A 14,714-nucleotide genomic window follows, 5' to 3' on the forward strand; every position below is an offset into this window, starting at 1 on the left:
ATAAACGATAGCAGAACGTCAGCGTTTTCCAAGACGAATATACTGACACGCGCGTCGGCGCGCGACGGCGTGCGTGGCCGAGTGGTTTTCGCGCTTAACTCTCGTGCGGAAGCCCAGGGTTCGATTTCTGGGAGCGACGCGTCTCTTATTTATTCTTTACGTTTAATGTTCTGGTAAATTCGAGAGCTATGTTCCTTGCTCAAGGTTTTAATGTTCCACGCGCTGAACATTCTACGCCGACTGTTTCAGAAGCCCAAGCGTAAACTGTAGATAAAGCGCTCCGCGTGCCGAGCCGCAGTCAATATCGCCCGAGCGTTCGAACGATCATGCTGTTACGCCGACTTCGACGCCCGTGGCGCTTTGTTGTTTGTTATCTTCTGTTTCTTCTTTGTTTTGGGCACCAGTTCGCCCTATTAAACGTTTCAGTTTCCTCAGTTATTCTTCGTTTCGTCACTTAGTCTTTTCTGATAATACTCTGTTCCTCCCAGCATAGCGGCGGGCTCAAAATCTCATTTCGATTATCACCTCAATGACAGCTTTGAGAGCGACAAGAAAATGTGGCTTATCTTTTCCAATGTACACTCTGTCGCGAGAAATACATCAGGTAGGCAAAGCCTCTTTTCCGGAAGCCTTCAACAACCATACGTAACACGTTGCATCCTTTCTGATCCTCCCGTGCTCAAGAAACATGGATCTTCCGGAGCACGAGCTTAAACAAATAACGACCACCGTCCTGCAGTAACGCTTTCGGGCTTAGAATGCGCGCGATGTCCGCGAATCCTTTTAATTGATACACTTAGGGTACGAAGGAATTAATCGCAGCCTGTATTCGCCAGCATTGGTACGCTTTAAAGGAAAACTGCAATTACAGGCCCCCACTAGCTGGTAAGGTTTCATCACCCGTTCCATCCCCACGATACCAGCCCCTATACGGTCTGCGAAAGCAAAAAGGTCCTCACAATGTTGGCCCTTTTCATGGAGACATGCAATGTAGTCGCCGACCACTGGAGCAACGCCGTAAACTCCCTCAATAAAGCAAGACCAACCACCCACGCGATTCCCCTGAATCTCTTCGTCCGCTCATCGGAGGTCGCCTGGGGCAATGAGCCCCTTACCCTTACATTCATGTAAGCACTTCCTTTATTTTGTTTCGCCACGTTTGCATGGTTTTAGAAAAGCAGCGTGATGTCCACTGTTCCTAAATAGATACGGCTTCTCGCTCACAGAGGCATCACAAAATGAATCTTCCTTAAGAAGACATAGTGACCATTTGATCAGTCATGCAACCCAGAAACATATCTGATGGCACATGTCGCACATCACGTACATCGTGCACATCGCCGGTAGTCGAGAGCTTTCTGTTGTAAATCAGTCAGCGTGCGACAGTGTGTGTTCGAGCGTTGAATATATACCGCTATGCGCTTGAATGGAGGGGGCGTTTCCGCAATATTTGACAATATACCATATATCAGTGACATTCAGTAACCGCTCATTCACACTGGAAGCGGATCCGCGTTCGCAAAGCGGTTGCGAACTCGGTTGTATAAAGATCCAGTACATTTGCACGCGCTCTTGATGTCATCGAGTGCGCGTGCAATTGTACTGGATCTTTATACAACCGCGTTCGCAACCGCTTTGCGAACGCGGATCCGCTTCCAGTGTGAATGAGCGGTAAGTCTTTCACTTTAATGTGCCAGATTACGCGAATAATATTAACTCGTAGTGGAATTTAGAAAACATATTTTGCTGATTGCCACTATTTTGTACCCTGGCATCCGCCGCAGTCGGCATGGTTGCTTCCAAGGAATTAATATTTACCGAAGTCTTCCTTTTTCGATTATTTTAGTCGCTGGGAATAAAGCACCCGGCACCCGATTTACCCACAATCGCTATTTTGTATAATCCGCGTTTTAAAATCAATGTAAAGGTAGAATAAAGTCTGGCTTCAATTATTTCATTCATTGGCCGTACAAACAACTAGAAGAATACCTGTTGATGGTATTGAGCGACGCGCCCCAACAAGTTGGCGTTGTTGACAACGTTGAAGTGAGACAGCCGCACTGGTTTGGGCTGCCCCGTTGTACCCTGCGTTTACAAAAAATAAAATTCGGATAGTTTATGATGTTGGTCAAGTATGAAGACAATGATTCTGTTTTCCAAAAAATATATACCGTCATGCCTTATTTGAACAGCTGTAAAAGGTGCGAATTCAAGTGGCTAACTTTGGTTGTAGCACAGCACGCAGAGGCCATGGATGTTGTATATATATATATTATATATGTACATATATAATTTTATCATTAGTTAAAATCGCCTTATATTTCTGCAGAAGAATCATAAGTGTCTCACGTGGTTCTACTCTTCTGTCTATCGGACCTCATGTGGCCATATTAATAGTGGGCGTCCAGCTGACTCTCGTGCTCTTGGAAGCCAACTGGTCGTTTTCTTACCCGTCTTGTCTTCATACAATCAATGTCGTTTGTTACCCTTGAATGGATGTTCCGTATTATTGCTCCGGGTCGGAGATGCAGCAAGGCAACCCGACCACGATGGCGCCCAACCTGAAGCAGCCGATCTGAGCACCGAAAGAGGCCCTCCATAAGTGGTTTCCTATTCGACCGCTGGAGGCGGTCCCGCTGGAATCTCAGTGGGGCTGAACCTCGCAGGCAAATATCGCCAAACCGCTCCACAACTGTGAGCACTCCGACTATAACCAAAACAAGCTCTCCTGAATTAAAAAAAAAAAAAAACATATATCAGCTTAAGTCTCTACCTTTAAGGGGATTGTGAACCGAACATTTCAGTGTCTACAATAAGCGGAGCGCTATCATTTCAAGAGTCAGCAGCCCCTGGTGTGCGCGAGCATACGCAACGAAATTGACGTCATCATATCCGCTATTTACGCACATCAAGCTCGACAATACGGCAATAAAAAATAGCTTGAACATTAAATTGAAAAAAAAGCAAAATCTTGTTACTCTCACTTTATTGTTTTGCGAGGCATCTGGCCGTTCTGATGTGATGTGGAGAAAGCTGCTTTCTGTTTTAAATAGAATTCATGCCTAGGTAATGACAAGCGGCGCCGCGATGACGACCTGTTCCCGCCGGCGCAGACAAACCCGTGGGCTCTATCATCACCTTCCTCGCCGTTCTAACTCGTCCGACTTGTCCAGCTTGCTATTTCGCGAGCCTCCCGTGCTGTCGGTGGCCACAATGATGTGTCTCTACAAGGAATACCGTGCATTGCCAAACACCAGCAAGGGCCGCAATCAAGCACAAACCTTGAAGCCAGCACAAATCACGCAGAGAGCCGGTAGAACAAACAAGAATTCCTGACATCACTGACGATCGTCACCATTAAAAAACAGCCACAAGACTTCCAGATATGCCCATATAAGCGGTTCCTGCAGAGGAGCACGAGCATTTCAGCAGGCGATTCACGCACGTCAACATCGGAGCGCACACGTAGACCAAGTAGCTTAGAAGCACTGTTCAGTCCTTTATCTCTTAAGTTTTTTGCCTAGATCGCCCTGCTGAATCGCGAACGGTCGTTGATTAACACGTGTCCCTGGTCCTGGCCTTAGGGAGGGCAGTAAAGATAAATAATAAAATGTCTGAAAAGCAGCCTACAACTATAAAGGAAGTGGTGAAATCGTAGTTCGATCTCTCCTTAAAGCAAGAGGCTACGGACAGTAAAGTAACGAGCGATCTGGCAGGAATCTCTTATTCATTGTCATTTATGAATACAAAATTTGAGGAATTCAGAACAAGAGTGAAAACAACGCAGAAGAAGTGGACAAACTAAAAACCATGCAAGCAGCATCAACTAAAAAAAATAAACAATAATAAAATCGCCAAAGAGCTTGAATGAAGGGAATGCACCCTGATCGAAACGAAACAGTAAAGTGGAAAAAATAACACCCAGGAGGGGCTTCCGTCACCCTTACTGAATGTCTGGGGACCGTCATTGCCGAGATCAGTAAAAAGATTGGCGCGCAGATAGCGGACTTTGACTCGACGTCATTCTCGACGTGCCAGTCAAAAACAAGGCCAAACCAGGCCTTGTTTTCGCGCAAGACTTCAGTCCGTTAGGCTGTTCCTGTTCGCATAAGTATTACATTATATTATTATTATTATTATTATTATTATTGACTGCTACTGGCTGTAAAAATCAATGTAACCTTGCAAGTAAATTTAATCAATATTTTAAACACAATGGACAGTCCATTGGCAGCTACTATCGAAGAACCAACAACAAACCGCCCCACAATCCCTGCTCCAGATTATTTATTTTTTTGGGATATAAAGAGTGATGAAATTTTAACAACGATAAATGCAATGCCACGGGATTAGGCGCTCGGGAATGATGGTATATATATTAAAATTACTCAAGACAATGTCGGTGCTCATAGGAAACCTCTAGAAGAGATATTAACATAGCAGTTTACAGTGGCACTTTTCCCGCCGTGCTAAATGTAGGAATAGTAATACCAATATAAAAAGGGAGACGAAAAACAACTGTCCGACTACCGACCAATTTAGGTACTTAGCTGAGTTACTTTAAATCCGATATTTATGGGGTTTTCGGTAAAGTATGTCAATTGATTGATTTCAATAAACAATTGTGCAACTATGTTGAACACCCTACGCATGCTTCGGCAATCCGATATGTACGGGGCATAAAAAAGTGCCCATTAATAGATTAAAAAATGAAAGCCGTTTACGACTCCCTGTAACGCCGATTTGGAGCGCAACTCTTGAGTAGGATGAGGGAACGGTACTGAGGGGAGGGTATACCCCTCCTCCCTCCTCCTCCCTCGTGATCCTGCTTGCTACTCCTCCTCCCCTCATCCTCCTTCTCCACCCCTGCTTCTCCTTCACCTCCTCCTCGTCCTTCAATCTCCTCCCCTCGCCTCCTTCTCCTCCTCCTCCTCCCTCTCTCTCCTCCCCCTCCTCATCCTCCTCTCTACTCCCCCTATTCCTCCACCTCCCTCCCACTGCTGTTCTCCTTGCCGCTCAAGCCGGAAACGGCCGCCTAAGAGCTGTGCTCTGAAACGTAGAATCAGAACAAATATCTTGGCAAGTGATAGTCTCCCCGCTCATTCTCCCTGCTCCCCTCGTTTCTCCTCCTCCCCTCACGGGGGTCACGTGATCTTGGGAGGGAGGGGAGGGGTCATGTGACCCCCAGACCTGAGGGGCGGGTCACGTGACCTGGGGGTGTTGCGTGACCTGGGGGGTCACGTTACCTGGGGAGGCGACGTGACCTGGGGAGGCCACGTGACCTGGGGGTCACGTGACCTGCGGGGTCACGTCCCCTGGGGGGTTACGTGACCAGAGGGGTCACGTGACTAGGGGGTCACGTGACTTGGGGGGTCACGTGACATGAGGGTCACTTGATATGAGGGTCACGTGACCTGGGGGGTCACGTTACTTTACGATTACACCGACTGCGACGCCAACGCCGACACCCACGCCGCTCAAGCCGGAAACGGGTGTCTAAGAGCTGCACTCTGAAAGTTCAAGCTAGTTTCAGATCCTGTAATTTTATATCTAAAAGAAAGCAGAACCATAACATCACACAGTATATGTAAGCCATGCTTTAAATGGGTTCTCGAATGGTGTAGGAGCTACTGCCCTCTTTAGGTTTTAACTCATGGGCTACTGGAAAATAAGCACTAACCACAAACTATTAGCGCATTATACAATATTATAATGTGGCAAAAATAGGCTAAACGCCTGGTGGCATTAAAGTGTCTTAATGACGCGCGGTTGGTGGCAGAGCGGATACGCGTTAGATGAGCGAATTACTGACTGCATATCTGAGCAGGAGATGTTAGAACGCTTCTTTTTATGCCGGTGAAACAATACGTATCACTTCGTAAACGATTCTTATTTTCCGAAAAATTCCTTTAAAACAAGAGAGATGTCAAATATCAATAAAAAAAGTTATTTAAGGCATGCAGTAAAGAAATAAAGACTTTTACGAGTCTCTGTAATGCGAAACCAGAGCGCAGGGGTGCTATGTTGCGCTTTTTGCACTCCCAGGAGACTTGGAAGAGGGAAGTGACGTCAACGACACAGCAAATGCAGATTGGATGTTGACAGAATAAAACGAAATCAACACCCAATCTGCGTTTGCTGTGTCGTTGACGTCACTTCCCTCTCCCTAGTCTCCTGGGAGTGCAAAAAGCGCAACCCTACTGAAAAAAACCATTTGGCGCCCATATGAAAATAAACGGGTCCATACCGGTAACCGTTTAACCATACTGGTCACCAGTTTGTCAAAGGGGTCGCCCGTATGGCTCAAAGGGGTCCCCCGTATGAGCCATAACGGTCACCTATTTGGCAAACGGGTCGCTCGTCTGGGCAAATGGGCGACTCGTTTGGGCAAAGTTGTCGCACGTTTGCTCAAACCGGCGACCATGTTGCAAACTGCACCGGTTTAATCAAACGGCTCTCCGGAGCCCGTTTGATATTGAACGTACAGATCGGCGGCGTGGGCACGCCTAGCGTTTCAGCCGTGGCAGCCAATGTTTTCCGGAAGGCTGGGAGCGCCGGTTCATCGATTTCAGATCGTCCGCGTAATGCAAGTAATTATATTTATATTTCAATTGCGCTGATTTTCGATTATACTGCAACTAAAACTAACACCTTTTTTTTTTTGTTTTACGTAAACGCGCGACGTTGGTGAGCCGATATTTTTGACAGACCTTGAATACTTTGTCCATCTTTGTTGCCTCAATTTACTTATTCAGCTCGAATCTCTCTCGCAGAAGACGCGACCGCGTGAAAGAATGTATGTCTAGACTCCGTTTCACTTTAATTCAAGACGCAGCGAAGGTAGCACGCGTACACGCGGCTGTAAGAACATCGAGCATTGCGAGAGCACGCCCGCCGTTGCAGCACTCAAACTACAAGCTTGCGCTGAGTTCTTTCTTCGCTCGGGCGCAAGCCGAGCTTCTGGCAGCCCCGCCGCCATTTCCAAAGTTCGAGCGCGCGCGCGCGCGCGCGTTTGTTCTTCGGGACTACAAAAACGCATCTCCCTGGAATGCCTCGGGAGAGGGAGATGGGCTGTCCCGGTGGTCCCAGCGCCTTGACCTCGCCCCCTCTCTCCTCTCTTGTCACCCCTTTCACGTGACCCACAGCAGCGCGCGAGCTACACGCTGATAAGCATAGAGATCCGGAAGGGCGCGCCTTGCAGCCGCTTTTTTCTTTGTCTGCTCGTTGTCAGTTGCTGCTCGAAGTTCACTCGTCCTACCTGCTTCAATCTGTCGCCTAACCCTGCGGTCTTATTGGGATGTCTCTCGACAACGTATTGGATGTGCACCAAAGCTATCAGTGTTCGAAAAGACCCACGTGTATGTCGGCAACGAGCGATTCTTCAAAGAAGTCGCAAATTCTCGCGGTTTGGTTGGGTTCGGCAAATGACAGCTTGTGCGCCGCATCGTGTTGAAACTTCCAAGGAGCCGTTCCCTCTCGTTTGTGTTTGTGTGGTTGTCCTGCTTTGACCGTGTCGACAAATATCACGGATTACCTCTTTCAAGTCCGCTACTGTTATGGTAAGTGCACTGCGACCTACGTGTTGGCAACGATTGACCGTTCTTCTACGCGTACTCTTCTAAATTATCTAAAGAATTATGCAGCGCCTATTCGCGCGGCAGCCAGGAGAATAATTTCCCCGAAAGTCTACCTGTATAGTGTTCACAGATCGCTTGCACGTTTGTACTTGTCTACAGAAGAGGTAATAAACTTCGAGGAGAATTGAAAACAATCTTTTGTGTCGGTTTTCCTGTCCACTTACAAGCACCTACGCGAGTGCATTTGTTCTAAGTGTTTTCTCCATGTTATACATACGTTTATGAGTTTCGGGACGTCTTAAATATGTTTAAGATCACCAACCTCCCAGACGATACCCATTTAGGGCTAGCGCATAATTTGCCATTTCGAAGGGCACGTTCAAAGGTGTGGTCACGTGCCATGTCGAACGGGTACTCGTACCATATGGCACCCGTATCAAACGGGCACCTGTATCAAACGGGTACCGTTTCGAACGGGTGCCGTTTCCAAACGGGTACCCGTATCCCATAATCACGTTTGATCCAAACGGATCGACAGGTTTGATTTCAAACGGGCGACCAGTTTGCCACCCGTTTGAATTTCAAATGGTTTTTTTCAGTAGGGAACATAGCCCCCCAGGTATTGAGAAGGAGGAGGGCAGGGTACGGAGGGTAGGGTATTTCAATCCTCCTCCCCTCCTCTTCCCCTCCTCGTCCTCTCCTCCTCCTTTCCTTCTCTCCTCATCTTGCTGAACTTTTTCATGGGGGTGACGTGACCCGAAGTCATGTGACGTCATTTTCCCCACTAAATTGAGCGGGGACATTGAAGTGATGTTAGGTTACGTGACGTGAATTTCCTCTCTAAATTTAGTGGAGAAATTGACGCCATGTAACCTCAACACCAATTCAATTTCCCGCTAAATTTTGAGTGGAGGTTACGCCTGCGGCGACAACGATGACGAGTCCGACGGCGACGCCGCGAGACGCGAAAGCGGGCACTTAATGGTACGTTTACACTTACGGATCCGCCAGCGAATCCGCCCAGCTTTTGCCGCTGGGGCGAAACGCTGGGCGGAAAACGCGACGGCGAGCCGTATATGTCAAGCACTTAGTTCTGTCGCCGAACGAGGCGTTTCGCTGACCGGAAGTGAAAGTCTTGTGCAGCGCGACGCTGCCTACGTCATGAGCTCGCGTTCTTCTGGGAGCAGCAACGCCCGGGAGAGACAACAGAGGTGGGAACTCTCGCGCATTCTCGTCATATATGGGATGTTACGACAACAGATGCCACAGCCGGCGCCGTCGCCGCCGCTCGAAGCAAAGAGATGTAAACGCAACCCGGTCGTCGCCGCCGGGAGCGGATTTCTTCTCAGGTGTAAACGTACCGTAAGAGCTGCGCTCTAAAATACCGCACATCATCGAAAAGCCCGCCTCCCAGCGGCGGAACCGACAAATTGACGCCAAAGCGCACTAGCACTCGCGCGAGCGACTTATTTGGCAATCGGCATGTCGAGAAAAGTCGGTGTGTCTGTGGGTATAATTTATGCGATTTCCATCAGCTGCTCTTGCCGTCGCTCGTTTGGAAGAGTCCGTACGTGGACGTAGACGGCTCTCCGAGGACGCGATACCCGAGAAGCTTCGTAGACCTCACGAGTCGCGGAGGCTATTGCACGGGGGGATGGAGGCGAAATCTCGAAGCTGGATGACGTTCCAAAGGGTGCCCATTGCAATCCACGATTAGCACACGTATGAGCTATGTATGATGATGTGCTAGCCGTACGCGTCGGGAGACGTTACCGCTCAAAAGAGCACATAGAAAGCATGGATTCTTCCGTCGAAGCCAGTCTGTGCGTTCACGTAGAAAGCTTTCGACGGGCGCAATTTTGGAATATTTTACTGCCACCATTGTGCGACATTCTTGAGAAAATAAATGCTTATTTTTACTCATTATAATTGTCACTTGCTTCTTTTGAAAACCTATGAAGGGGCAGATGAACCTTTGTGCGCTTCCCTGCTTTGATCCCATCCGTAAAAACGTGGAGCGGAGCGCCAACTGCCGCGTTGAACTCTAAACATGTTCGGATGTTTTGGTTGGGCCCTTCTGAGCGCGGCTGTGCGGGACGATAGCGTACGCCAAACGTTGTCCTGCGCCGGCGTGATTGCGATCGGAGCCTGAATCTGCGATGATGCAAGCGGCTTTAGCGACATTGTGTGCCCCTCTTTGACGTGACGGCCACGGCCTAACCCGCAGCCAATTAGCCAGCTGCTTTACTCCAGCCCTCCAATTAATTAATTTTACCCAATACTTCATAGAGCAAAAATGATCGCTTGTTGTTTTTTTTGTATTTTTATATATATTTTTAAAGATAGTGTAAAGCACCGGAAAGGTTATACATCCGTGGTCATTTGTATGATACGGTTTGTAAAGGCGCATGTTTAAAACCAGTGCAATACTCATTGACTTTTCGCTCTTTTTTATCTAAAATTTCAATTGAACATTCTAATTAAAAAATTGCCTGATGCGTCACGGAGCACAAGCAGTTCGCTTGTTTATAATTTTTTTTAAAGTTTTTTTTTTTATAATTTCCGAAATAATGTGAAGTGCCAAAAAAAGTTTTACTTCCGTGCTCCTTTGTACGATGAGGTTTGTATAGTCGCAAATTTCAAACCCGCGCTATACTCATTGGATGCTCCTTTTCCCACATTATTTCATTTATTTAAAATGCTCACAAGGTTTCTAGTGCCTTCACCGAAATATTGGATGCGTCAGATGCTGTCCGACTGTACATGGCAAAAGCCTCAAAGTTGTCCGCGCCACGCGATGCACCGTGGGATAATTTCGAGGTGCCTTATGATTTTCTTGAAGGTTGTATTTATGGAATCTTAGAAGAGGGTGCTCAGGATGTCTGTCACCTTTCTGATCGACCATCCGCTCGTACGTTACGGACTTGTACGACGTTCAGAATTGGCAGTAGTAAGCATAACACTGGATTATATTTTAGAAAAGTGTCCCTTATGAGGTGCTGATATTCTAAAGCTTTTCAAAATCGAGTTTTTAAACACATACCGAAGAAAACTGAATGAACGCGTCTTGGTCAAACTGAACTTTGGCAGAAACAGAGCACATGGTCTCATGATCTTCAGCCGTGGCTGAATTCACCAGGTCATCAAACGTCGTACAGCCCCTGCGGGAAATAAGCGAGTGGATCAACAGTCATTTATATGGTAAAACAAACTGCCTCTGTGCGCCACGCTGGGATTCCTACTATGACTTTCTGCAGCGCCAGCAATGAAGACTCCGTTCAGGCAGTGGTCACACGTCTTTGCGAAAACTGACATTACAGATAACGGCATCACCATTGGCATGAAGGTCCATATCAATGCCGACAAACCAGAAACAGTTGGTTTAGGCATGGTTCGAACGAATATGCGGGAGTCTTAACATTTTATATACAACGAATGTTTGAGAGGTTGTTATCCGGGTCATGAAGAAATCTACCAAGGCGAATGGCACTTTATAGTACTTTTCTACGTAGTCCCGTTTCAGCTTGATACATATATTTTTGCAGTGCTCCGGTGCCGCCAACCGGTGGCAGAAAACCGATTTGTATTGATCCTCACATCACTCCCCAACAGTGTCTATGACGGCCTTGTCCCGGAGAAAATGCCGTTCTTTCAAATGCCTACCAAAACAAAAGGAATATTGTGTTTCAAGATCGTTAATTATGACAAGACCTGATAGATTTTGTGAATAAAAGAGTATTTTAATGATGATTTATGCATAATACAGCTTGTTTTTGAGCAAAAAAAGCAAAAATTTGTCCAGGTATGCCCTGTATGAGAACAGACGTGTCTACTAAGCACCAGGTGCGGACAATGCAAGGCGTGCGTACTATGCACCCGGTGCGGCCTATCTAAGGAAACACTTTAATTTTTTGCCTCAAATATACCACTGCACACTATACACGGGTGCGCATTATAGCCCGCGAAATAGGCTATATACACGCTTAATCAAAGCGCCTTTACACATGATAAAATTCGTTCAGGCACACGTCGGGATGACGACACCAGTGCCATATCTTGGCTCAGAACCACAACTACCAAAGTTGGGGCTTTATCAGGCATGATGCCGCACTACCTCCTGGTGGAAAAGCTCTTTTAATTGCTCTCAGGATTCAATATACTAAACGATAAAAACAAATTACTGTTCCGCAGCAACCATCTTGTTCGTGCGACAGATCCCTGATCTATAAAATAAAACGCGTCATCGTAGGGTACTTAGGATTCAAAATGCAAGCGTTTCTTTCATATAACTTCGTTAATTATAAGTTTCATGTAATAATATTTCTTTTTGCAAAACGAGGATGATTATGAAAAAAAATAAGAAATCGGTGGTATTAAAACGCATGAAATGCTTCGAGTGGGAGTGTGGGTAAGTTGTTTATATGTTTGAAAATAATCCAGGTTTTTCAAAAACCAAAACCTAAGTGAGGTCAAGAAGTCGAGACACACACATCTTGTATGTTTTGTATGCAACATGCACTCAAAGATCTTATATGACAACAGGTAAGCTCATAAATGAATCCGATCGATGCTCTCCGCTGGCAGTAATATATCTCTTGAAGTTATGTTCGTGTTTACCAACTGCGTGTTTTTTTTACGGAATGTCTTTAGAATGTGCCAACCCGATGATTGCACTCCTGCATTTGCCATTATCTCATCTAAGATGTATGTGTGCCCATCTAAAATGGCTTTTTAACCTTTTCTTTTTTGGACGACAGCTGCCGTAACCGATGTTTTAAGTTTGAGTCGATGCAAAATAAGCTTATTTTAATCTTTAAAGCACGCTCATCTTAGCCTAAATAATTCTGATGACGCAGTCCCTTTTTTAAAGGTATTATCATTGAAAGACATCATTATCGAATTTTGTACTCATCACATTTTAGCATATTAGATTTCTATGTTTCGTCACATCCTTACATACACAGTTCTTAGAGTAATGACGCATTGATTCATGTGTGGGATATTTACGCACACGTGACCATTCATATTATCTCGACATTATTTGAGACCATTGAAGGTCGCCGAAATAAAGGCAAACAAATATTAAAAAGGGTCTGTCTAGCCCACGCCTTTAGTGCTTTCATTTTTAATGAACTACTGGGGTACGGAATGTTTATCCGAACACCTATCAAGAAAGTTAAAAGTACTTCTAGAAATTAGAAGCGATTTAAGAAGACAAATGGACATGATGCCACTTTGCAAGAATAATCTTAGCATTGATACTGATATTTGCGATTTTAGGCTACTTACGGCTTCCGGATGTCGCCGATCACGATGACATGTTTCAAAAACGGTAGCCTAGAAGGAGGCAGCAAAAGTTACGGCACTACGAAGACAACCAGCTGTTACGTTCCACCCACTATTGAAGAAAATATACAAGTTGTCACCTTTCGCTCTTCAAGTCTCCCGGTGCCGACTCCTTCAGTTCCGGAGCAATTTGAAGCAACATGTCGAAATAGTTTTTCTTCAAAAATGAATCTTTAAGTATCACAGCTGCACACTCGGCCTGAAAGCAGAGAGCCTACTTTTGAACATTGTCGAAACAAAGCGGCGGAAGCACGAAATGCCATTAGGCTTCAGGTGCGTCTCCTCCGTGACGCATGGTGACGCGGAAGAGACAGGCCAGGTAGTGCAACACCCCTTCCGGACGCCAACCGTAGTTCAAAGCACGGCCTATATATACTGTAGTCCTGACCTGCCCACACAAGAGTGTGACAGCGCGCGCCTCGTTGTGCAGCCCGCTGCCGCTTGGTTTTCTCACGCTATGACTTCGCAGTGCTGCACAAAGGTCGTTCTGTGTCCTAGAGTACCCGCATACGAATCGAACTCGCACAAGGCACGGCGGCGATATACGTCATTACCTGGTACTGACCTGCTCTCTTCGCGGGCCTCGCGGCATCTCATGAGGCTCGTCAGTCAGCGGGAGCGTGACAGAATTGAATCGTCACTAGAGGAGCCGGGTGCAAGCACCGTGGCTGTTGATGGCTATTCGAGAACTCGCCCCCATTATTTCAACTAAAAGCACAAATGAGCACCACTTTCACCCCTAGCACGGAGACGTTTGCTCATCGCGGTGAACTATCGCGGGTCACGAACAGCGTCGCAACGCTCCAGTTCGACAAAACGGTTCAAAATGGATAGAGCTTACATACGAAAGGGACTAGGGTGCCACTAAACAATGTCATCCCAGATGAAATGTAGCATTGTGGTATGACCAACGACACTCTGCATTGCATAACCTCTGTTAAAATCTTCCGTTGCGTTTACTCTTCCAACAATACTTTTTTTTAGCTCGTGCGCTGTAATGATCTTTTAATTAATCCACTCACTACGGCACTAAAATTAAAAGGAATGCTCAAAAAATAAGTGTTAAATATTTTACGATACTATGAGCATCTCTGAGATTCTGTGCATTAATTATATCTCATTTGAAGAAGAGTGATTGTGTCCCTAGCCAGTGAAGTGAAGCGCGAAGCTGGTGCGAGCAACGAGTACTCGTTACAGCACAAATTTGAATGAACACAACGGAAAGATTTCACATGTTAAAATACCTTCAATGCTCAATGGAATCGAAGTGTTGTCCAGTCTAGATTTCAATACTAAAAAAAGAGCCGAAACAGGCACCCAGACGGCCAGACCTTCAAATCGTTAATCAAGTCAAACCAGTAACAGTCCACAGAGACATGGAACGATGTCTAGCTGTCGTACTTGGAGGGAAGTTTGGTTCGCTGAAACGGCTTGGCTTGTAGGGTCTCCTCGATCTCCTCACACACGTCTGATATTCTTGTTGTGGGGATAGTCTTGAGACGAAAAGAGCAAGCTCCCTTGGGGGACGAGGGACAACACACAGCTTGCTCTCTGGGCTGGACCCCTCAAGGGCTTTCACTTTTTTTTACGACGAACAAGTGTGTACCCTATTGAAATTCTATCAAGATACGTAATTTGGGACACTGACTGCCAGTCAGCAGCCTTGGTGGAACGTGATGGACCATCAGACGTCATCTGATGGTCCATCAAATGACGTCTGACTGCCACTGCCAAGGGAATTTCACCAACAAGGGCAGCATTTATATAAGAGTAAAGCTATACGCACTCATA

The 14,714-nt window shown here is 46.3% G+C and overlaps 1 protein-coding gene across 1 annotated transcript in view; it reads right to left on the bottom strand.

The window, feature by feature from the left end:
- Window positions 1-14,714, bottom strand: part of LOC8025078 (medium-chain acyl-CoA ligase ACSF2, mitochondrial) — a 182,360-nt gene that overhangs the window by 83,004 nt on the left and 84,642 nt on the right. Inside the window, exons 5-8 of the mRNA XM_029981062.4 lie at window positions 13,004-13,122; window positions 12,867-12,914; window positions 10,621-10,738; window positions 1,990-2,085 (exon numbers count right to left, since the gene is read on the bottom strand). Of these exons, the coding sequence (XP_029836922.2) occupies window positions 1,990-2,085; window positions 10,621-10,738; window positions 12,867-12,914; window positions 13,004-13,122 (381 nt within the window). The remainder of the gene's footprint in view (window positions 1-1,989; window positions 2,086-10,620; window positions 10,739-12,866; window positions 12,915-13,003; window positions 13,123-14,714) is intronic.

Source organism: Ixodes scapularis, unplaced genomic scaffold (genome assembly GCF_016920785.2).
Source record: "Ixodes scapularis isolate PalLabHiFi unplaced genomic scaffold, ASM1692078v2 PGA_scaffold3__209_contigs__length_174095766, whole genome shotgun sequence".
In the NCBI taxonomy this organism is placed as follows: domain Eukaryota; kingdom Metazoa; phylum Arthropoda; class Arachnida; order Ixodida; family Ixodidae; genus Ixodes; species Ixodes scapularis.